Source organism: Electrona antarctica, assembly GCF_951216825.1.
Source record: "Electrona antarctica genome assembly, chromosome: 23".
Classification (NCBI taxonomy): domain Eukaryota; kingdom Metazoa; phylum Chordata; class Actinopteri; order Myctophiformes; family Myctophidae; genus Electrona; species Electrona antarctica.
The window spans coordinates 13,145,978-13,170,474 of NC_136804.1; the positions used below are offsets into that span (position 1 = coordinate 13,145,978).

The following is a 24,497-nucleotide window of genomic DNA, read 5'->3' on the forward strand; positions in this document are numbered from 1 at the left end:
CTCCTCCGATGTGTGGTCGGATCGAATCTTTCAATGAACAATGCGAGGTCAAAACAGCGATATCGGGACAGGGTCTAATTGGCATAGTGCCAATAAGGGGTAGGGCAATTGTGAAAATACACCTCTTTGTTTCTCGCCGTTGCCCTTCCCATTTGCGTACAAGACTTATTTCAATAAAATAAAGACATACATGCTGTCAAGTGTTTACGGGATAAAGTGTATTCTATTCTGTCTTGGCCAAAATGTGCAGTTATTGCCTTCAAATGTTTTGAGGACCTAGTGGACACTTTTTCATGATTGGCTGCCTCTAGCGCCTCTAAGCCAACGGGAGATCCAATAAAACCCATAGTCTGAACGCTGCAACATGAAGCCGTATATCCTCTAAGCCAATGGGAAATAAAACCCATAGTCTGAACGCTGGAACATGAAGCCGTATATCCTCTAAGCCAATGGGAAATAAAACCCATAGTCTGAACGCTGCAACATGAAGCTGTATATCCTCTAAGCCAATGGGAAATAAAACCCATAGTCTGAATGCTGCAACATGAAGCCGTATAAGCCAATGGGAGATAAAACCCATAGTCTGAACGCTGCAACATGAAGCCGTATATCCTCTAAGCCAATGGGAAATAAAACGCATAGTCTGAATGCTGCAACATGAAGCCGTATAAGCCAATGGGAGATAAAACCCATAGTGTCTTTGCTGCACCTGGCAGTTATGACGCGAGTCATTCTGCGGTATATCCGGCCAGGCTGGCCGCTCCAACAAAGCCAGCTGGCAGGGGATGGAGTGTGTTCTGACTCAACAGTGACGTTTACAGGTTGGACGGGACACCTGTCCTGTACAGCAAAGGAGTGGGAACAGGGAAGGGATAGCATGTTCCTCCACGCACTATACGTCCTCCCAGCGAAACTCTTCACGGCCAGGTGAAAATACTTGGCTGTTACACATTTTCTTTTTTTATATAGTTTTTATCCCACGATTTCGCAACCCATTTTTTTCACCCAGTGTCAATTATCTAATGTAATCCTGGGCGCTACACTTCCTCTGCCAACCTGGGGGGGGCAGCAGACTGACCTCATGCTCTCTTCTATGCATGAGGAGTCCAAGCTTCTTTTCACCTGGCAGGAGGGAGTTTCCCCGGCTGGACGTAGCGTGTGGAAGAAACACGTTATTCCGACCAGTTCCTTTCCCCTCCATCAGGCGCCCCGGCTGGCCAGGGGCTGTTACACATTAACACATTCCTTGCCGTTACACTAGGTGGAATCGTGAGGCCAGTGCCAGTCAAATGCGTGAAATACCAAAGTAGAAGAAGAGATCCTGGGCAACCAGGAAGTGCAGCCCCCAAAACACTATAGTGTGGCTTCACTGCGGGGGATACGCGATGGAGTTGTTTTGGTCCGCGCAATGTTAGATCATGGAATTAAAACCTCCCGAGAGAGAGAGAGAGAGAGAGATAGAGAGAGAAAGAACTGCTGTGGCTAAAGGACAAACAGATCGATAGCACATGATCCAACTATATCAGCCCCTCCTGGTTTGCAGTGGAAACTGCAGTGTCAGGAGACCACCTTAAGCTGTATTGATCTAAGATCAGCTATTTTCGGCGAGAAGAATTGGTGTAGAGGTTTAAATACCTAGATCTTCCATCTTCGACAGAAACTTACATTTAAAGACCGCCCCATTTTTTCCCCTAATTAAGTAAATTAGTTTGATTAACAGTTGTTGCAGCCCTACTTTAATGATGCATTAAAACACAATGACAAGGTACGACTTTAGAGATAAAGGATTAACAAAGTTATCTCTGCCAAGCAGCTTCCAGTGTTATAGACATCATTATTACATATTAGCCTAATTGCAATTATTTGAGGCAATTTCCATGGCATTTCCATGTTGAAAAATGTAAGAAAGAAAATCAGCGTCCGACCGTGCACTTATGTCTAAGACACACAAAAAAAACAAGAAAAAAAACATGCCATCTCTGGTTTACTACATCTGTGTGAAGTAGGTGGGCAGGTAGTTGTATTGTAGTCTATTCATTTCAATGGAAGAGTGAACTATAAGTGAACACAGCTTCTGAACCATTCTCATGGTCACTGAACTTTATTTTCGATTATTATTATCATTTTGATGAACACAAATTCAACCATACAGTATATGTAACATATTATTGTAGTGGTTCTCAGAGAGAGGTCCAGCGACCCTCTGGGTTACTTGAGGGGGTTCCAAATGGACCCTTATACAGGTCTGTAAATCTGAGAGTGTACAAATGGAACCAAATGGACCTTATACATGTCTATTTGGTTTTATTTGGTACGCTCTCAAAGTTGTGGTGGTCCGTGGAATTAACCATTGTAAATTGTATAGCAGACTGTTCCAAATGTGATGGAACAGATTCCTGGTTCCTTAATGTTGGACACAGTTTGCCCGGTTCCTCCTGATCCGGACCCCAACCCTAATCTCTGGCTGTGTCCCGACACCCCCCGTGCCCCCCCAACCCGATAAATGTTCCTTCCTACCTAGTATTATGATACCCATAACTTGCATATCAGGCGATACAGAGTACCGATCTGATACCAGTGTGTCATTTAAAACAAATCTAGGACAATGGTTCTCAGAGTGGGGTCCAGGGACCATCTGGGTGCCTTGAGGGGGTTTCAAATGGACCCTTACAGGTCTGTAACTCTGACGCGTGCGTTTTAACAGCGGGCGACAGACAGACAAATGTTCCGGAAGTGCATTATTTGTCTATGGGACCCGGCGAATACTGGCGATAGCAGACGAACAGGCGATAGGCGGAGGAACGTCGCCCGAAAAGATAAAAATAATTCGTCTTTTCGGGCGACATCATCCGGCGATAGCGGGCGGTCCGGCGATAGCCAATGAAATTCATGATCGCTCGCCGTTCTCCCGCTGTTAAAATGCACTGTGAGAGTGTACAAATGGAGTCCCCCCCCCCACACACACGCAGGATGTATGTGATAAATTACATGGTATCAGAATGACATAGACTGACCCGCCGATACCGACACTAGCAGTTTAGGCAGTATCGGCAGCTTTTACCATACTGGTGTCGGTATGGGAATGACTCCTCCCTCACCACCCATTTCAGTCTGGTGTTCAGAAGGACCCCGCCCACCACTATGGTCTTACTTCCTGCCGTTGAAGCTGCTGCTGTTATGATTGTTTGTGAGGGATGAAGAGGAGGAAGGCGAGATCTTTGGCAAAGCACAGAGATTGGAAGCACCAGATGCCCTGAAGTTCAAAACAAGAGTAAAAAAAATAGAAGAAAAAAAAATGTATATACCTGATATATATATATACACAGGTCATGAGTTAAGATGAGCAGGGGTTCCCAAAACCTTTTGGCTCCAGACCCCAAAAGATCTGCAAGCACACAACGCGTCGCGGATGCGATGCATTGTGAGCTTGTAGATCTGCTATTTTCACTACTTCTTAAGGTTTTGTGTTTGGTTTCGAATTTATGGGAGTTCTTTGATATTATGAATTTCTTTTAGATTTTTATTTTCTATTTAAATAAAAGAAAGGGAAATTAGAGAATAGAAATGTACAGTTGGAGGCCATCGATATTGTCCTTTTCTTTTTGCTGAGGTTTGTGTGATCTGCGCAAAAGGACAGTTAACCCATTTTGGGTGGGAACCCCTTTTGGTGTTTTAAACATTATGTTATAATTTAGCTATTGAAAAATAGCAGATCTACAAGCTCATAGCGCGCCACCGAGTGGCGCGCTACGAGCTTTGTAGGTCTGCTATTTTTGAAAAATCGTGAAAATATTTATTTCAGAAAACTGGAGGATTTAGAAGGATTTTTTTAAATTTTGAGGTCAGGCCTAAATGGGTCAAATGATAAGGGACAATATCGGTGGCACCCAACTGTACTCGTGACCGATACAAATGGGCCAGATTTGGGAACCACTGGGTTAGAGAGAGAGAGTGTGATGCCTGAGTTATGCTTAAGGGCTTGGTGGCACCGAAAAAAGGAGAGCTACAAAAAAAAGAGCTACAGTTGGGTGCCACCGATATTGTCCCTTATCATTTGACCCATTTAGGCCTGACCTCAAAAATGTAAAAAATCCTTCTAAATCCTCCAGTTTTCTGAAATAAATATTTTCACGATTTTTCAAAAATAGCAGACCTACAAGCTCGTAGCGCGCCACTCGGTGGCGCGCTATGAGCTTGTAGATCTGCTATTTTTCAATAGCTAAATTATAACAATGTTTAAAACACCAAAAGGGGTTCCCGCCCAAAATGGGTTAACTGTCCTTTTGCGCAGATCACGCAAACCTCAGCAAAAAGAAAAGGACAATATCGATGGCCTCCAACTGTACAAAAAAAGGAGAGCTACAAGCTCACAACCCGTCGTGAGCTTGTAGATTGGCTATATCCGATGCAGACACACACACCAGCACACAAGTGAGGTCCAAATTAGGATTTGGTTGTGCATGGATAGCCGATCTATAAACTTACGTTATGCACAAATGTATATGCACTGCATATAGTTGTGAGCTTGTAGATCTGCAATTTTTGCGCAACTAAGTATAAGTCAGGCTTTCAGAGAGAGAGAGAGAGAGAGAGAGAGAGAGAGAGAGAGAGAGAGACAGAAACGTTCTTGAAGATTAAACGTGTCAATTAAAAAAAAACAATGAAAGTGATGAGTTGAGTTGAGAAGCCCAAGCAAACCCACAGATGGATTGATATACAGAGACACAGAGAGGAGCGGCTTGGAGATTAAGTTAAAGAAGCTGAGAGGTAAGATCAAATGAAGCGCTCTCTATATTCCTATGGTGTACCAACACGTTCCCTGGCGGCATTAATTAATTAATTCACCCGTTAATCGCCAGCATTTTTAAGTGAAACCCTTATTTTTGAAGGATCCACCGGAAATGGAAAAAAAAACTGAACCGGATGTAGACTGACGGTGTGTGTTGTGACGGACGGATAGAAGTTACCATCTGCTGTCCCCTGTTAAGTCATTTTGTAGCTACAAGATCGTGAGACCTACAGTACAACCACAGGGTAACAATATTCCCTATCGGGACATAACTTAAATGAGCTCACTTGAGCTTCCTTCCCGATACCGATTCCGATATCGGTCGATACAGAGCACCGATCCGATACCAGTGTGTAATTTAAACAAATCTAGGACAGTGGTTCTCAACGGGGGGTTCCTTGAGGAGGTTACAAATGGACCCTTAAAGGTCTGTAACTCTGAGAGTGTACAGGAACCAAATGGACACGCATTTGTACTCTCTCATGAATTAAAGGGGTCCTAGAAATTAAAATGATTGAGAACCACTGATCTAGAAATAAATTCCAAAAAAATGTAAGTGCCACAAATTTGTAAAAATAATGTAAATAGTACCGTAAGAGTATAAAACAGTCGTGCAAAATCATGTGATGAATGACGTGGTGTCAGAATGGAATAGACTGGCATATTGACCGATACCAGCGTTCTAGGCAGTATCAGCAACTTTTCCAATACTGGTATCGGATCAACTCTAGGATGGTTCACTCACTTAGGTGTTGACCTTCCCTATACTCTGACCCACAGAGCAGTGATGGTTTGACTCACTTATTGACCTTCCCTAGTACACACTAACACAGACAGACCGACAGACAGACAGACATATGTTTGACTCACTTAGGTGCGGTGGAACCTCTTGGCCACGAACCATCCATGTTCTTCTGCTCTATGACCAGAACCTGCAGCAGAGAAGATTCACATGAATTATCATGTTCTGGTGCAACCAGATGTTGTCATTAAAAGTGCATAGACCACGATGTGAGAGTAATAATGGAAATAAGACGTTTCTGTCCGTTTCATCCAGCGGTTTTAATACAGATGAAATAAATGATTCTAGCGGTTATGCAAAATAATTGCCATTAACTCAGATATTTGCAGGAATTGTACTACTTGTGACGAGCCCATAAATCTCAAGACACAGAAAAGACACCCTCCCCTATCATTCTCAATGACGCATCACTGATATCTCAAACAGTACCGCATGGGTCTTCAACAGGGGGTCCAGGGCCTCTATACTAGGGGGTCCTCAAGAGTTGCGTTAACCTGTCATTCGGGGCGGAACATTCACCAAAAATAGCCGAACTACAAGCACACCACAACCAACGCATTATACCGTGACACGGTTGTGAGCTTGTAGATCAGCTATTTTCGGCAAACGGATTTAAGTGGTTTAAGTGGTTAAATGCCTGAAAATGAACTGAATTACAAGACACTGATGACAGTGCTGTCAAACAAGTCTATGAGGCCATCTATGAAATCTATGAAAAGGTTTAATCTGCAATATAATTGTACACAATATGTAATGGGAGGTCCCTACTTCATATATCTCTTGGCTAAGGAGGTCCTTGACCTGAAAAACATTGAAGACCCCTGTCTGCACTACCGGACTGAAACACTCGACAGCATGGTTTCCTCTCCACGCGGTAGCCGTGTGTCACAGGGTAAGACAGGGAGCTGGATGGACGGATGGTATGGCTGGGGCCACTTAGTAGGGCTTTGTCTGAGGCCTGGTGAAAAGAACCCGACAATCCTCTGGAACTGAACAGCTGGCCTGGAATGTCACCTAGCAGCCTGTGGCATGCCGGCCCATTGTGTCAGCCGGTCATCTAGATCCGTCTGGACGTAAACAGAGACCTGTGTAGGTCAAAAATAGCTTATGTCTAGAAATTAGCATAGTCTACCACCAGAACCTTAGTCTGTGGCCAAATAGCCTCAGAGTATGGTGTGTGGGGCATTGCATGTTATCCACGTATACCTGTTCTGTGGTCGGAAAGCCACGAAGCATGATGCTTAGAATTACTTTATTTTGTGAAACTTATCATTCTCCTTTGCTTCTATGCTCTGTCAATCTTTTGCTCAGATACTTTTGAATTACTTAATATTGTTCGCAATTTCGCATTCGTTGAGTCAAAGTTAGTTATTTTGTTTGTTTTCTCGTAAAACAAATGCTTGACAATGTGTCACTAAGTTTTGTTTAAAAAATGAGAAACATCTAAAGAGGTAGGCAATAAAAGCTTCGGCTTCAGCCTCTACCTTTTTGGTGCCACTAAGCTAGTGGTCCTATATGTGTATGCATACATATTTGTATGTATATGTTTACTTTTCTTTTAAATGTACCGAAATAAAGTTTACTACTACTAAAAACTCCCAATCCCAGGTGAATGTGCTTCACATGTTGGGAGCCGCGGCGGGAAAATCACTCTCAGTAAGGCAGTAGTACCGGTAGTTCTCAAACCTTTTCATGTCAAGGACCCCCAAATTGATATACAATTAGCCACAGACCCTCCGGCTGTTAAGGGGTTTGTGCCACGGACCCGCAGAAGAGAAGATCTGTCCAAACATTTGAGACTTTTCCATTATGTTATTTTTTTTAAATGGCAAACATGCAAGCTTGCAGTGCGTCATGAAGTGAGCTTCTACTATGTGCATCTACTATTTTTGAATAGCTAACGTGTATAAATGGAATGTGGTTCAAAATGATTGTGATGCTGCATTAACACATATTGCTAGGGACCCCCTAAAAAGGGCTCCTGGACACAACTTTGAGAACCAATGCACTTCATTGTAGGTTACGCACAGGATATGGGCATTTGGAACTACATCTACAACCAGTATGTTATACTATACAGGGATTGATAGTACAACACTGACGAAGGCTATACGCAGAAACGTGTGCTGTCTGCTCTGCAGCATACTGTGCGAATTATAAAAGAATAAAAAGTGCCTTAAACCAAATGGCATGTCCGTGAGTGCTGGTATTCTCTCCTTAGATCATTTCTTGTAAAGAATACTATACAGGGTACATTTATATTTTATAGTTACAACTTAAACACTTTTAAGACGTTTTTAATATAAAATTGTGAAATATTACGAAAGAAAGAGGCAAACATTGTGAAAATACACAATCTACAGTACAAGCTCACAATGCAGATGAGCTATTTGCAACTGAGTCAAATTAAATATGACTGCCCCTACTTCCTACCTGTCCCTGGTAGAGTCCTGCGTCCTGGATGGTGCTGTCGGGTTTGTTGAGCGGTTCAAAGGTGTTGCTCATGTAGCGGTTCCACAGCCGCGTCTCATTCTCGTCTGGAATACTGAACAGCTTCCTCATCTCCTTCTCGATCATGTCTGGAAACAAAGGGTCAGAGGGGGGAGGGGGGGATCATTTAGGGCACGGGTTCTCAAACTCTTTCATGTCAAGGACAAAAAAATCACACCCGTGTGAAGTAAGTGGTGCAACTCCGTGGGGGAGGGGGGTTCCAGACCCACAGGAACGCACCCAGGGTGCCGGCCCGATTCAGGCGAGCCGCCCCGCGTCCGAAACGGTTGAGAAATGACATGAGAGTTACAACCATGCTGTTTCCGTGCTCAGAAGCACCCACCCACACACCCACCTACACACAGTCACTTAAGGAAGTGGTTGCACCACTTAAAAAGGAAAAAAAAGACAAAGAAATGGGATTTTAGTATTGCTTATCATATACAGTACAATTATGGACAATTATATTTCTTTTAGGCTCTTACTGTAAGTCTGCTAGGATAGTGTTTTATCGTTTGTTAGAACTTGTGTTAACTATGCTATTCCCATATCTCTGCTATCCTATATGTTTTTATTGTATTGCTGTGCAGGACTTTGGAACTCATGTGTGCTATACAAATAAACAAGTTATTAATTATCATAATTATGTAGCAACCCGGGCCGGTACCGTCTTAAATGGAAACAAAATGGAGTCAGCACATAAGCCAATTGGTGCACCAGGAATGAGGCCACAGGATACTCGCCCTATGCTTTAATGTTTGGACGAGAAGCAAGGTATACACTCTGTTGATACTGTTCAGTATTCAACATCCTCTCCTTCAATATTCTCTCTCACCTCCACACTCTCTCAATTGAGAAATCCCCAATCAGAATGAAAAACTCCATTACCTGGCTAACTGTCTCGTTTACTCTGCTCAGTAAACCCATTAACCCTGGCACACACCCGTTTGTCATTATTGGGTTTTTTCCACAGCCTCTCATATGAATTTAACCCTTTATTCCCCATGAGTTGCATGCATCTTTTTAAACAATTATCCTTTACTAAAACCTATTTATTTAGAGATCTATTTATAACAGACAACCTTTTATTAAAGGCATACATTTTTTAACTTAGTCAACTGTTTTAGAATGACTTGTACTTAATGTATTAACATATTTGAATAGGGCTAAGGGCATGAACTAACCACTTGGCTACAATAGTATGATAAAATAAATTTACAAAAAAGAAATAAATACACAAAAAGATAGAATATGGAGATTCTGCCCAACAGCAACGATATGAAATGTGAGCTTACAGTACTTACCGGTATAAGCATTATTATCATCCATTTCTTCTGTCACATGCAAGAGCTTTAGAGGAGAAACTACACTGACTCAAAGTCACTTTGACTTTACAGCACAGCAGAGGGGAATCTGTGTCCAGCTGACACTCGTTAACGTTACTGATTAAGGCAGTTATTTCTGCATCCAACAGGTCTACATCTAAAGTATGGAATGTAACAAGTGACCGTTTCTATTATTATTGATTTTTAGAGGTTAATGGAATTTATATTTATGCAGTATTGATATTATGTTGTTAGTGCCTCCGTCCTCTGAAACTATGTGGTGTAAGTATAATAATAATAACATCATCATCATCATCATATCGTATCAATATCACTATGTCAGGGGTTCTCAACGTTTTTGGCCGGGGACCCCCGGAAATGCTTTGGCAATGTATCGGGACCCCCGCCCCGCCCCCTCCCGACCCCCAATATAAATTGACTGCTACAATAACCTTAAACCATTTTGGGCGGGAACCCCTTTTGGTGTTTTAAGCATTGTTATAATTTAGCTATTGAAAAATAGCAGATCTACAAGCTCATTAATTTGGGGACCCCCTAAAATTATTTGGCGACCCCCCGAGGGGTCGCGACCCACGGGTTGAGAACCCCTGCACTATGTGACAGTCACACATTAGGAGCTTGTAGTAGATCTGCTATTTTCAAATATCTGGCACAAATTGTTTTCCGCAGCCAATACACTTTGGCATGAAAACATTTTGAGAACCCCTGTTTTAGTTAACAAGCTTTTAATTTTAATTTCATTTGGGAGACCCTGAACAGTGTTTGTGGTAAGTTTGGTGCAGATTAGATGGGTCCCCTGACGTGGCCCGTGGGGGCCTCACGTGTCCCCTGTTAGAACTATTCTGATGGCAGACCACTGAACAGTCGTTCTGAGCTTGTAGTTTCGCTATTTTGACAATATTTATCTGTGGAACACAGTCAAACTAAATGTAATGTATACAATTCCAAGTGCCTGTCAGGGTGGGGGGTCGCCAGTTCAAATATGATTATTTTGGGGGGGTCGCGGCACTGAAAAGTTTGGGAAATGTCTTGCTCTAGGCCAGTGGTTTTCAACCAGTGGTCCGGGGACCACCAGTGGTCCTTGAAGGGATTCCAGGTGGTCCCCAGACAAATGGAGAGTTGGTAAACAAATGGACGCTTATAGACCTCTTAGAGAGCGTAAAATGAAACCAAATGAAACTGTACGGGTCCATTTGGTTTCATTTTACGCTCAAGAGTTAAATTATTGTTAAACATCTGCATTATTTAATTTACAAGAAGTCTACACAAATAGAGAATGTAGAAGAATTGTTATTTTGATCAACGCCTGTTATCTCTCCTAATTTTACCAACATCAATACAGGATGGAAATGTGGACCAAATCTTATCCAAAGACAACAAAATATTTTGGTTCTGAATCTCATCAAATGGTGGTCCGTGGCTCAAATGCCAAAAAAACAATGGGCCTTGATATGGAAAAGATTGAAAACCCCCGCTCTAGTCCATTTCAATATAGTAGAACAATAACATCACTGACTGTCTTCCATCGTTTGAGGACTCAACTTTTCAGTTGCTTGTCACTCCAGCGATGTGGGACAGGGCAGTCGTCATTAACATAAAGGGGGATTTATTTTATTTTGTCCCCGATTATTAATCATTATTTCTAGGCGAGGATCAAAGGAGGTGGCACACATCCGCATACCGTGCAGGTGCTGAACACTCCCAAAGGGATCCGTGTGCAACCTTTTCCTTTTCTTTATTTATTTATAGGCTTCAGATATTTATTTCCATCTACAGATAATGTTCATTTGAATATTGTCGTTGCTAGTGGAAACCGTTGTATGTCCAGAACTGTTCATTTTCAGGAGATGTAAAAAAAATAATTATAACTTCCAATTGATCCAATGTAGTTATTAGTTAGTCACAACCTTCGTGTTAATACTTTTAATTGGTTCAAATATTAATAAAAACTCAGACGCACTTAAGCATTTTCACTTAAAAAAGATTCAATAATATCATAATTTGATGCTTTGTGACCTTGTAGATAGGGTATTTTTGCAACTTTTGTGCAACACTGTACACGATAGGGCATTCACTTCTAGTCATTTTTACTAGTTGCCTAGTTTACTAGTCGACTAGTCGACTAGTTTTTAACTACCTACTTTTCAATGTACAAATATGTATTTGGGAAATACATATTTGTACATTGAAAAACTGTGTACATGGTGACTATAACTATAATCTACCTGATCTTGAGGCCTACAAAATCGGGAAAAAAATAAAAAATAATTTTGTTTTCCTTTTTTTTCTTATCAACTAGTCAACTAGTAAACTAGTCGACTAGTTGCTTAATGCCCTAGTACACGATACACTGAAAAGACTTCCTAGCCTACCACGGCAGGATGGTCATGAAGGTCAAGGTCATCGTAGTTCATTTGTACCTACCTATCGTGTCGGCTTTGCTGAAGCGGCGGGTGACCACGTTGTCCATGTTGCTGTCCTCACACAGCTTCAGCTCCGTCAGGTACACCTCCACCTTGCAGTGTTTCACAAACATACCCTGTTCCACCACCTGAAGACACAACAGCGCTACATCAGGTGAGGCACATTCACATAAACAACACCACCACCTGAACAACACAAGACAGCCGGGGAGTTTTCAATTCACCGCATTAGGACGTCAGGCCAAGTCCCAATCTGTGATTTGTGAAACAGCGTGAAAGGAATTCCTTACACACTCACACACAGTTCTATAAACAATTAGTCACGATATGCAGAATTATGATGTTTAGGTCTCATCATTCTAAATCTAAACCTATGTTCTACATTATACAGCCGACCAGGAAGACATTGCAGAGTGAGGCTTTAACCGTTGCTATTAAGAAATATCTGAGACCATTAGGGTTTTATTCAAGATGCCTCTGACACAGGTATTCTATTGCATTATTACAATTATATATAGTTTACTTTAGACTGATGCTAGGTTCTCGGTTTACCCGTGATCCATTAATAAGCATTCTAATGCACCGTTACAAATAGTAAAATACACCAATAAAATGTAGATAAAATAAGGGGGACCACACAATCACAAGATTAAATAGATGGAACAGAGTCCAAAGTTCATGTGCAAATTCATCATCAGTGGGGGGGGGGGGGGGGGGGGGGGGGGCACGGGGGAATATATTATATACTATATCCTATTGCATTTGCCCATATGCTATTGCACTTGCCCATGGTCTATATTGCACTTGCCAGTTAGCACAGTCATATGCGAGTGTGTGTGCGTGTATGCGAATTGCGAACCGAGCGAACCGAGATATTCTCGTGGCAGACCCCTGAAAAGTGTGCAGATTGGAACGGTGTGCCCTAGGCCCCCAAGTGGCCCCTGGCGTGGCCTCTAGTGTGACTATCGTCATGGCAGACCCTGCCCTGACCAGTGTTTGGGCCAAGTTTGGTGCGGATTGTAGTAACAAGCAATTTTATTATGAATTTAGGATAACAGATGCCCTCCAGCTAGGAGGAGGGCGAGTACTAAATCAGAGCATTTCAAAACATATACAGTAGCAAGAATGCAAGAAAAGACCTGGACATTTTCCAGAACTTCAAACACCAGACTTTTCTAAAGCCGGCAACTCCCTAAACCATGAAACAAGTCCTGACAGAATGGAAGAAAAGAGCTATCCCTCCCTCGCATTCACCCTTTACATATGTAAAGGGTGCTAATATATGACTAAAACTATGACAAAATACACCGACAATTTTGTCAACAAATAACAACTAGAGAAGAGATCCTGTAGAACTAAGACTTGTGTGTCACGGTCTGAAAATAGCTGATCTACAAGTGAGCTTGTAGAGCTTGTATATCTGCTATTTTCGATGCAGCCAAGTATAAATCAGTCATTGCAACACTATCATGGTGCGACAAAAAAATACTAAATTAACTGTAGATTTAGTCAACTAAAACTACCGACTAGACTAAAAGTAAAATATTTCAGATGACTAAAATAATTAAATGTTCTAAGGTCTATGAATGAATGAAGGAAAATGTGTACATTAACATTGCTTATTGCATGGCTTGGTTGAATGCTTGATTCTGATTGGTCAATCGCTGAATTCAGTGGTCTGTTATTTCTGGATAATGACCACTCCGCTGAGTCCGCTCTATAACAGACCGATCCCTAATCAAACCCTCGGAGCACCTGCTGCGCCCTGCGCATTTACCTCTGTTTCCAACAGTCATTTACAGCCAAACATTGCTATCAAAAATGTATTTGAAAACATTTGAGAAATAGACGAAGCAGTACCCGAAAATGGATTCTATTTGATCAACTCACTTACTTGTTTTCCAGACAGTGCTGCAGCTGGGCAGACGCCGGCCAGCGCGACACTTATATGGAATACTTAAATTACCGCAAGCAAGGAAATATCTCGTTTTGTTGTGTTTTGGGTCAATGTATCAATTTATGTATTAAGTAGCCATGTAATAATAATGTGAAAATGTCTGCCTAGTTGGTCATTGTCGGGACCTAATCCACCTTTAGGGTGATTAACTACAAGCATCTTCAGCAGGTGAATTAATGATACAGCCTAGCCGCTGGTGAGAGTCACGCTGATATACATACGACTACTTTTCGGTGTAATCTAGTTAGTAAAACACCGCTCTCGCACTCAGAGCCAGGCTGCACAAAGTGTCTAGTGTGCATGAGCAGCAGACACCTAAAGTTAGGAGAGAGAGAAGCCATTTGTTCTCTCAGAAAACGAAGACAGGTGGACATTGCACCGAGGAGATCAGTCAGAATCAAAGACAGAAGCAACTGTGGTGGCCTGGTGGGACAACAACACTGTCCAGGAGCAGAGTGACAGATGCCATGGCTGATAGGTCCCAGGATCACTGGAAGATATAACTCTAAAGTCTCCACATGATGAGAACCAAACTGTATGTAGCCTATAAAAGGTAAAGAATTGCCAGCACTCCGACATCTGTCAGGTTCTTTTAAATTCATGATTAAAAGCTCTGGCAAACAAACATGTTTTTACGTGTGTGTTTGTTTGCCCGAGACTTCTCATGAATGAAAAAGTACCCGAAGCACTTTGGACTGCTGGCAATTATTTTGTCTAATACATTGTTTAAGTGTTGTTGAGTCGTGCACCCGCCCGGGAAAAGTGTTGTTTTAAAAAGGACTGAAGTAGTTGTGCTTGATTTGCTTCTTACTTTACCCCATGTCTGTCTGTGGCCCATGGAGCGACCTTCACCACTTAAACCCCAGCGTTGCAAACGAAAGCTTTCCGCAAAATAACGAAAAAGACACTAGTATAGAGCGGCGAGGCCTGAGGGACTTCGGTCAACCATATCGGTTCATAATCTAATATAGGGTTTAAGTGGTTCATTTATTTAGACAGTCTAAAATGCCTTCTAAATCCTGCAAATGGTGTTAATTTACAAATATTAATAATAATTATGTGTGTGTGTGTGTGTGTGTGTGTGTGTGTGTGTGTGTGTGTGTGTGTGTGTGTGTGTGTGTGTGTGTGTGTGTGTGTGTGTGTGTGCGCGCGCTCGCTCATTGTGCCCGACAACGACTATATAGCAAGCAACAACTAAACAGAGGTGTTAAAAAGGTATAGTTGCTTAAAAGGTAACATAACCTTAAAAACAACATATAGGCTTTCCAGGTCGAAACTGAAATGCTTGTTGTTGGTGTTGAAATACCGGTTACCTATAGTGCCATCACTTTCTCTGCAATCTGAAGCACTGTTTACCACACTAGGAGTGATGACTGATTTGTACATGTTTGCGTGCTGTGTGTCCTGCACTGAAAGTAGCACATCTACAATCTCACAACCTGCTGTGCTGTCTGACACATTGTGAGCCTATAAATCTGCTATTTTTGGTACAAGTCTGACACTGTTATGCAGGCGTAAGAAATCAACATGATACACGCAATGTTTCGTAATAACATTGCGAAACTACTTTTTCAAAGTTCCATGGACGGGCAAGCCACTTTGGACATCCAATTCTTTACTAGTACAAATCACAACTGGTAAAACATCCAAAACTAGAGATGTACCATTTTTTCCAATTTAGATACCCATTACTTGCATATCGATTGATACCGAGTACCGATCCGACACCAGTGTGTAATTTAAAAACAATCTAGGACAGTGGTTCTCAAAGTGGTGTTCTAGGGACTCTCTAGAACACCCAATGGACCCATACAGATCTGTAACTCAAGGGGTCCTTGAAATTAAAAAGGTTTGAGAACTGTACATAATACAAATTAAATTAATAAATTGTCCAGCTACAAGTTAGTAAAATCATAATGTAAATAGTGCAGTAAGAGTATAAAACAGGTAGTGCAACATCAACTGAAGCATTCAAAATACAAAATAATTGCCTGACTGTAATGTGATAAATTACATGGTATCGTAATGGCATAGACAGAAATACTCGACGATACTGTTCCGAGCATTTTAGGCAGTATATTTGCAGCTTTTCCCAATACTGGTATTGGTATGGGAACAACGTTAATCAAAAGGCATCTATCTGCCGGGTGCAAACAACCCAAAGCTTCTGCCCGGTCACGGTGGCGACGTCTGCGACATGCCCAGGCCAGCTGCTGTGTCCGGCGGACAAATTAGCTTCCTGTCCTGCGTGCCCGCAGCCCAGACCCCCTCCTCATCATCATAGGACAAAGCACGTCACCGTCAGGGCCAGGGTGAGGGGTGCCTAATTTAGCAGTGTGACGCGTGGAAACAGCTGAGGGGTCCCAGCCTATTTATTTCAGAGACCCCCCTCCGCTACCGGCCCCACACCTACACATACACACACACACACACACACACACACAGACTCTGCCTGAGCTCACCACCAGTGTTGCCAGATTGTGTGAGAGAAATAGGCAACCAGGTCTATGAAAACAAGCCCAAAAAAGTGACTACAGTATTATAGGGATAGGCCACATGAGCACTTTAACCCTATACACATCGACTACAAGCTTGCAGATCAGCTATTTTCAGAGAAATCTGTCCCTGGCACAAAATATTTTCAGATTGGATAATTCCATATAAATTTGGGAAAATATTTTAAACAATTTTAGAACTGGTATAAACATTAGGAAACAAGCCCAAATAAGCAACTACACTTACACTAGAAACAAGCCCCCCAAAAAATGCAACCCGCAACAACCAATATTTACAAGCAACTTCACAGAAAAACAAACTCAAAGCCGCTTATAATAAGCGGGCATGGCAACACTTCTCACCAAGTTACCACTGTCCCGGTTGAGTCAAAGAACACACACAGCTCATATTCAACACCCCCCCACCCCCACCCCCACCCCCCCTCCTGCACTCCTACAACTTGCCCCCACCCCTTGCACCTTGCAAAACACCCATGTGTTTCTTGGGGGGGGGGGGGGGGGGTAGAAAAGACAAACTTCTTCTCACCCGAAACGTGTAACAGAAACACCTCGGAACAGAAAGGAGCATCAATGCCAAACCCCTCCTCCCAGGCTCCCACTCGCTTATCTCCTCTCCCCATTCTCTCTCTCTCTCCACTTAAAATGCTTTAGCGCTCCTTCTCGGGCTCCTTCTCGGGCATGCTGCGGGCATGCTGAGCGAAGACCCCATGGTGTCCGACCCCAGCGGCCGTACGGTCCTCCTTTAGAATCCCTTGAAAACGCTCCGCCGCCCCTCCTAACCCCACCAAACCCCGGCCAGCCAGCCAGCCAGCCGCGGTCTGTAGCTCCAAAAAGAAACTCCAACAAATTTTGAGAAAGCAAAAGTAGGGGGGTTGGGGGGGAGAGGGAGGGGGAGAAAGAAAGAAGAAAAAAATAATAATGAACCTCCTGCATGTTGTGTCTCGTAGATCGCTCCATGGAAGCTGTTCTGTCATCCAGAAACCCCTGGCTGAAAATAGAACCTCCACCAGCCACATGATACTCCCCAACACCACACCACCCCCCCACGACATACATGGCAAAGATGGGAGGGTCCCATGGACAGGGGTCGAGCAAGCAAGAGAGCGTGTGTGTGTGTGTGTGTGTGTGTGTGTGTGTGTGTGTGTGTGTGTGTCATTCAGTGGGAGAGAGAGAGAGGGTGATTTATACTCAGTTGCGTGGCCGGGTGTCGCACACTCGACTGAATATAGCCGATCTACAAGCTCACAAGGCGTCACGTTCTCGGTTCACTGTAAGCTTGTAGATCAGGCTGCTTACTTTGGGTGATGCGTGACACCGGACAGTGGGCACGCCACAAAGCATAACGTTGGCTTTAAGAACAACGCAACAGAGCGGAGCGGCCATGATGACTGGTCAGATTTTGAAAAGTTGGCTGGCTTCAGCGGAAGTAAGTGTAACAGCACAACCTGTTGCCGTTTAGAAATAGCCATGGGTGAACTGAAGCTAGTTGTTGTTGGGAGGTATATATAATGGCAGGATGTGCGTGTCTAATTATTATTCCCCTCCGGGTCTTCATCCTGATGAAGACCCGGAGGGGTCGAAACGTTGATTCCTGATTTCCTAGGACCCCCAGAAGAGAAGAATCATTCAAAATCAGCCAAACACTTTCGATACTTTCCCAAAACATCTTTAAAAGAATAGCAGATATACAGGGTCGGCGTGTCAAATGGGAAGGGACGAGGTTGGGGTTGCCCCAGTTGGAGAAAAAAAAGCGAAGGGGAGGCCGACGGGCCAACTGGGACCAACCGATGGCCAGCAATCGCCACCCCAGCCCCTGATGAGGCATTTCGCCCCTGTGTCCCCCGACCCGGCCATGGCCAGTGGTTGAAATGATTGTGATGGTATTATGTTAACTACTTTTTCTGGGGACCCCCCTGGAACATCCCCAACAGGACCCCTGGGGCTGGGGGTCTCCGGACCCCACTCTGAGAACCACTTCCCCAGAGGAATACAACATAGCTCATAAACATGAATGAATTAAAGAGGGAACTAAATTAATTAAACTCGCTTACATTTTTTTTTTTTTAATCTTTCAGTGTGCAAGCCTTACTGTTGTTTATAGACTCTGAGTTATCCGAGTTATTGGGGTTTCCTTGAAATTAAAAAAATAAAAAGGTTTTAGAACCACTTGCTTTACGCAATATAGCTTTGGTAGCCATCAAATTGATTCAAGGCTCCAGCCTCCCTTTGCAGTACAGTACCCAGCCCAGATGTAGACATTTTGCTTTCCCGATGCCCTAGAGGGTTTGCTAATATGCTATCATCAGTGTTGAAATGAGAGATAATGCTGAGCTGTGTGCAGAGAGGGGAAAGGCTGGCCCACACGCCTGAGATTGGATCAGGCTTACTTGAGAATCATCTGGAGGAGGGTTCCAGCTTATATCATCTGTCGGTTTGTAAACCTCATGTCCAAAAATAAATCAAAAGTAGCAGATCTACAACTCAAAACACACCGAATCGCGCTGCATTTCAAGCTTGCGGATTTCCAGCTTTTTCTTTTTTTAATATTTTTTATCCCACGATTTTGTAACCCATTTTTCACCCCTGTGTCAATTATCTAATGTGATCCTGGGCTCTACACACCCTTCGCCAACCTACTCCCCATATATTGGGGACATGGGGAGAGCAACAGACTTGAACTCATGCTTCCTTCATGCCCGAGTGTCCAAGTTGCTCCTTTACACCTGACAGGGGGGAGTTTCCCTGGTTGGACCTGGCCATCAGGTGCCCGGGCTGGCCAGGGGGAGGCATGTTTTTTGTGAGGGTACCTACGCTAAGGGACACGGGGAGAACATGCAAACTCCACACAGAAAGGCCCTTTCGCCAACCCCGCCTCGGGTATGGGCACTGATGACGTGGAGGAGGAAACACGCCGCCAGCGCCCCGAGCGGGAATCAAACCCAGGACCTTCTAGCTGTGAGGCGACAGCACTACCAACTGTGCCACCGTGCCCCAGATTTCCAACTTTTGTATGATCAAGTAGGGTGCATTTACGGGGGGAAAAAATACAGAAATTTATAAATTATGGAGATTTCTCTCTGACAGCGACAATATACTGAGATTAAGAAGTCCTCCAGTGTCCTCTGCTTCTATCAGTGTGCTCATCAATATTGATCCACGGGTCACATGGTTTATAAATGTGCTGCTCTCGTAATAAACAAACCTCACATGGCCTAGCATTGGTGCACCTGGTTCTTGGAACCTCTTGCAACAAGATCTTAAACTACCTTAGCATCTATTGGCCATTTTAGGAACTTACTTAATGTAATAACTGTGCATTACCTATATGCAACTGTTTTAACTGATTGCTGTCAACACTCAACATGCAACTGTTTTAACTTATTGTCGTCAACATTGATTTACTTTGTTGCTCTTATGTTATGTGTGTGTGTGTGTGTGTGTGTGTGTGTGTGTGTGTGTGTGTGCAATCTCGGCATCATTGTAAATGAGGGTCTCCCTCAATGATCTCTCCGAGAATTTGAAATAAAGCTAATGAATTCATGAAACCTCGCAACTACACTTGTCTGTCAGTCAAACCCAGGTATGGTCCTATGTATGCTGATGGCTAGAGCCCTGACCCATGTCAGGTTTTTGTGATGCTGATCCCAATTTCAGAGGTTCGGTAGACCACTTATTACAGATGTGTAGACTGATATTTCGTAATGAAATAACACAGATTGTATGTGAAAACTTTCAAAATTGTCCCCATATAATGACGGGTTGAAAGTGGTTTCAAATCGGCACACAGCATCGGCTGCATAATCGCAGATACAGATGTCAATTATACATCACGGTCAAGCTGATATCTCGGCAGGGCTCTAATGACGACAAGAAGAGCCTCACCTTGCGTGAGATGGGCTCCTGGGAATCCATCAGTCCGTACCAACTGAGCAACTTATTCCAGCCCTCCGTCGGGACCAGAATGTAGTCCAGCTCGTCGATGAGGTGCTCTTTGATGGCCAGCACATCACCGTCTAGACAGAGAGAGAGCAACCAGAGAGAAAGGGGGAAAAACAAGTGGATTCAGCAGATTCAGAGGACACCGTAGGAATTCTTAATATCAGTATAACGTTGCCGTCGGGGCAGAAAGCTCTTATCTCAATATTTTAACTAGTGTCATCACAAAAGCAAAGACACGTGGTACAAAGTGATCTGCTACTTTTGCAATTTGTTAATTTTGAATCCTGAAAAGTAACAGTTTTGACATAAGAGGTTTCCACCCGACAATATATACTGTAAGCTCAAAGCAAGAGAATCATGAAAAACAGGCCATTTCCAGTCTGCCCTTAATGGCCATCTTTCACACAAAAGGCACAAAAAGGGGGGAAAAAGTATTGTTTTGTGGGAGAACTTTCCACACGACGACGTCAACAATGTGCCTTTGTTCCCTCCTTCCCTCTGAATTCTCTCCTCTCCATCAATGACTTCAACAACTATTATTACTGACTGAACTTGGCAGTTTTCGCGAGGTGACAATATTTAAAAAAAAAAAAAAAAACCGTCTACCCTACAACGCTTGATCATCACTTCATCACTTGTGACTTAAATCAGATTTTTCTACCAGCTCAAGATTGTGAGCTTGCAGACCAGCCATTTATGCTACTTTTGACAATGTTTTAGACTTACAGCTATATCTTGCGCCATCCCTTACCCCTTATCCATAAACTTGTTTGCCATTTTTTACTATTTTAAAACATTTTAGAATAGTTCAAGTAGCTGATCTATGTACATGGTCACAACATGTCGATGTAGATTGGCACTCAAAACAAGTGTAATTTTGACTGTAGTGAAAACCGGGATAATTTGGCAGAGAATTATCGTGTAAACAGGAAAATACCAGGAAACATTATATGTTTTATTTTAGGCAATAAAACCCTACCTAATTACTGTAGCTATGCAGTACCACAGATTTACCATGCACCGGTACAACATTATGTCAAATATACACCAGTGGTTCTCAAATTGGGGTGCAGGGACTATCTGGGTTACTTGGGGGGGGTTCCAAAAAGACCCTTACAGGTCTGTAACACAGAGTGTACAAAAACTACAAATGGAACAGTTGGAACCAAATGGACCCGTATTTGTACACATTTAGAACGATACTAGTATTGGTATCGGAACAACTCTGGGACAAAATGGTCCTTGAAATTAAAAACTTTTGAGAACCACTCAAATACACCACAGTCAGACAGGCTTCTGTCTGTCTTACCTCTGAGAAGACCCGAGTTGTCCACAGGTCCTGGGTAGACATTCTGGTCTCCCATCTGGTATTTGTCCCAGCTGTCAAATCCCACATATTTCTTCCACTGTTTGAACCAGTGACTGTCCACCAGGTACCTGTGGAGAGAGGAGAGGAGAAGGGACTTTAGTGACAGGCTACATTCAGGGAATATAAGAACCTTATTCCTAAACGTAACCTCAGTAAAACTATTCCTGAACCTAAACATAATCCTTAACATAACCTCAGCTAAAAAATATACCTAAATCTAACCTTATTCCTAACCTTAACCTCATTAAAACTATGTCAAAACCTAACCTTATACCTAAACATAACCTCAGTAAAACTATGCCTGAATCTAACCTTATTCCATCCTAACCTAGGAGAATTCCATGCTAGAAGGCTTTCTTACCTTTATTTGTGGTTGTTACGTGACTACGTCCCCACCAAAGAGGTCCAGGTGTTATTTTTAACACCTGGACCTCTTTGGTGGGGTAACAACTACAAATAAAGGTAAGAAAGCCTTCTAGCATGGAATTCTCCTTTAACCTCAGTAAAACTATGCCTAAACCTAAGCTTCCGGCTACCATGAATTGAATTGCATTGCATTGCATTGAATTGGGCATTGTGCTAATTCGCTTATTTCCATCGCATTAAAAACAATTGTATATATCCTCTCTTCATAATGTAAATAGTATCCCAAGCGGCACACTTTACTACTTATTTCGATAGAAATAAGCGAATTAGCACAAAAACCTAACCCCCATTGAGGGCTTATATTAGGGGAAATAGCCAATAATGCACTTTTGCACAAAATAACACCTGGACCTCTTTGGTGGGGATGTAACAACTACAAATAAAGGTAAGAAAGCCTTCTAGCATGGAATTCTCCTTTAACCTCAGTAAAACTATGCCTAGACCTAAGCTTCCGGCTACCATGGAATTAAGACAGTAGTCATTATTCTCCATCAGGTTGTGAGTGTTGTGCTTCAGGAAGAAAGCGGGAATGCTCAGAACCTGTGGAGCTGGTTATTGTAGGGTGACAGTGACACCGTACAGACTGATGGATGACAGACTGGCACACTGGCAGACTGTTGGCTGAAAGACCCGCACATACAGCACAGACTGACTGACACAAAAAAAGTAAATTGTCCCCAGTCGTCCCTCCCCCTACTGTACATAACTATTTTCTTTTGACTTCTAAACAGTTTTTCTTTTTTTGCATAGTACTGTATATTTGTATGTCATTAAATGTTCTGATGAATTGAAAGTGGGGGACCCCAATGTAAACAAGTCTTTAGTGCTTTTCTCTCACTTGTATTGAACTGTGCTTTCCTTGAACTGTGCTTATTCTACAAACTGCTAATACAATGTCCAATCAATCAATCAACAACACAGACTGCAAAGACAGACAGCACAGACAGACTGATGGCTGACAGACAGCACAGACAGAGAGAGAGACAGACAGACATACAGAGTGACAGACAGAGCACAGACAGACAGCACATAGTGAGGGCTGACAGACTGACGCTGATGTTTTTTTTTCTGCCTGTGTTAGTTCAGGTTGCTGCCTGCCTGTCCACAGCCCAGCCAGCTGGCTCTTGCTCTACTCTGGGTGGGTTCTTTCTGACAGGTGCGACGCCGCCCTGCCTTCAGAGCCCGACGGGATGAGCTCAGCTCAGCCACGGATTGTCATGCAGGGCTGAAGTCTGAACACACACACACACAGAGCGGTACTACAACGTACATAATACCCCCATATAAGAGAACTTGCTGTCACACTGGCTTTCCCACGGTAGCCATCGTTAGCCGCTAGGCTAACAACACACACACAGTCACTCACACACGCACACAGTCACTCACACACGCACAGTCACTCACACACACATACACAGTTACACACACACACACACACACACACAGACACAAACACACGAAAAAGATGACAGGCAGCTAGGCTAAAGCTTGCTAGCATAAACTGTCAACATAACCGTGGGACGGCCCCGTCACTGCTGTGTATCTACCCGCCTCTCCTGACACCTTTCCCCGGGGTGCCCTGACAGTCCGAGCTCCGGCGGCCTGCGGCCGTCCGGAGCTCGGCCCCCCCGGTGACCACCGGGTCCCCAGCCCCTGCTCCCCTCACCAGGTGTCTCCCTTCCGGAGCTGTGTCTTCAGCAGCGCCGCCACCTCTCCTCTCTGGGTGTCCAGATCAGCCGCTCCTCCTTCCGCCATCTTTGCTCCTCGGACATCGCCGCCTCCCGTTGCATGCTGGGAAGGGAGAGAGGGGCTTGGGGGGGCGGGGCCGGACCCGACGGGGCGGGACGTTACGTCATTGGGTTGGGGAGGCACATCACGTGACGGGGAGGCACGCGCGGAAGTTAGGAACAGAAATAAAACAAAACAGTGTTTTTTTTGTAAGATCACAGACATACTAGGGCCAGCAGCACAATTGTATTTGCATTATTAATATTTGTATTGTATGTTGCAGTTCTGGCTTAACGTAGCCTGGCGCAGCCAGACTTCATCCGTCCAGACTGCAGCTATGTGTAAAGCAAAGTTCTTTGTTCACCCAGGGAAGTGGACTAAGCTTGAGATGCTTGTTTACAGCCACACCCTGCTCATAGAACATTTCATGGTAGGGGTTCAATGCCTTGCTCAAGGGCACTTCAGCGGTGGTAATTTTAACGTGCCGGTCCGGGGATTCGAACTGGCGACCTTCCGGTATCAAGACCGCTCTGCAAACCGTTCGGCCACCGATGTGTGTCCCTGGGTCTGTCCCTGGCTTGCTGGCTGGGTCTGTTCGAGCATGAAAATAGCTTTTGGTTGGTTTTCACAACCAAGTGTCACTGTTGCGCAGCCTAACACACACACACACACACACAAACTGTATATATGATGATTTGGGGTGTGACAGTAC

General features: G+C 43.5%; 1 protein-coding gene across 4 annotated transcripts in view; it reads right to left on the bottom strand.

Moving 5' to 3' along the window:
* Positions 1-23,824, bottom strand: part of usp15 (ubiquitin specific peptidase 15) — a 57,346-nt gene extending 33,522 nt beyond the window's left edge. For 2 of the 4 annotated variants that reach the window (XM_079494807.1, XM_079494806.1), the window contains exons 1-6: positions 23,724-23,824; positions 21,572-21,699; positions 20,206-20,336; positions 11,852-11,978; positions 8,025-8,170; positions 5,660-5,721 (exon numbers count right to left, since the gene is read on the bottom strand). In XM_079494807.1, the coding sequence (XP_079350933.1) occupies positions 5,660-5,721; positions 8,025-8,170; positions 11,852-11,978; positions 20,206-20,336; positions 21,572-21,699; positions 23,724-23,812 (683 nt within the window). In that variant the 5' untranslated portion in view covers positions 23,813-23,824. Of the gene's footprint in view, positions 1-3,151; positions 3,254-5,659; positions 5,722-8,024; positions 8,171-11,851; positions 11,979-17,247; positions 17,294-20,205; positions 20,337-21,571; positions 21,700-23,723 lie in introns of those variants that run through there. The other 2 variants (XM_079494809.1, XM_079494808.1) reach the window with 2 other exon arrangements.
* Positions 23,825-24,497: the final 673 nt, after the last annotated feature.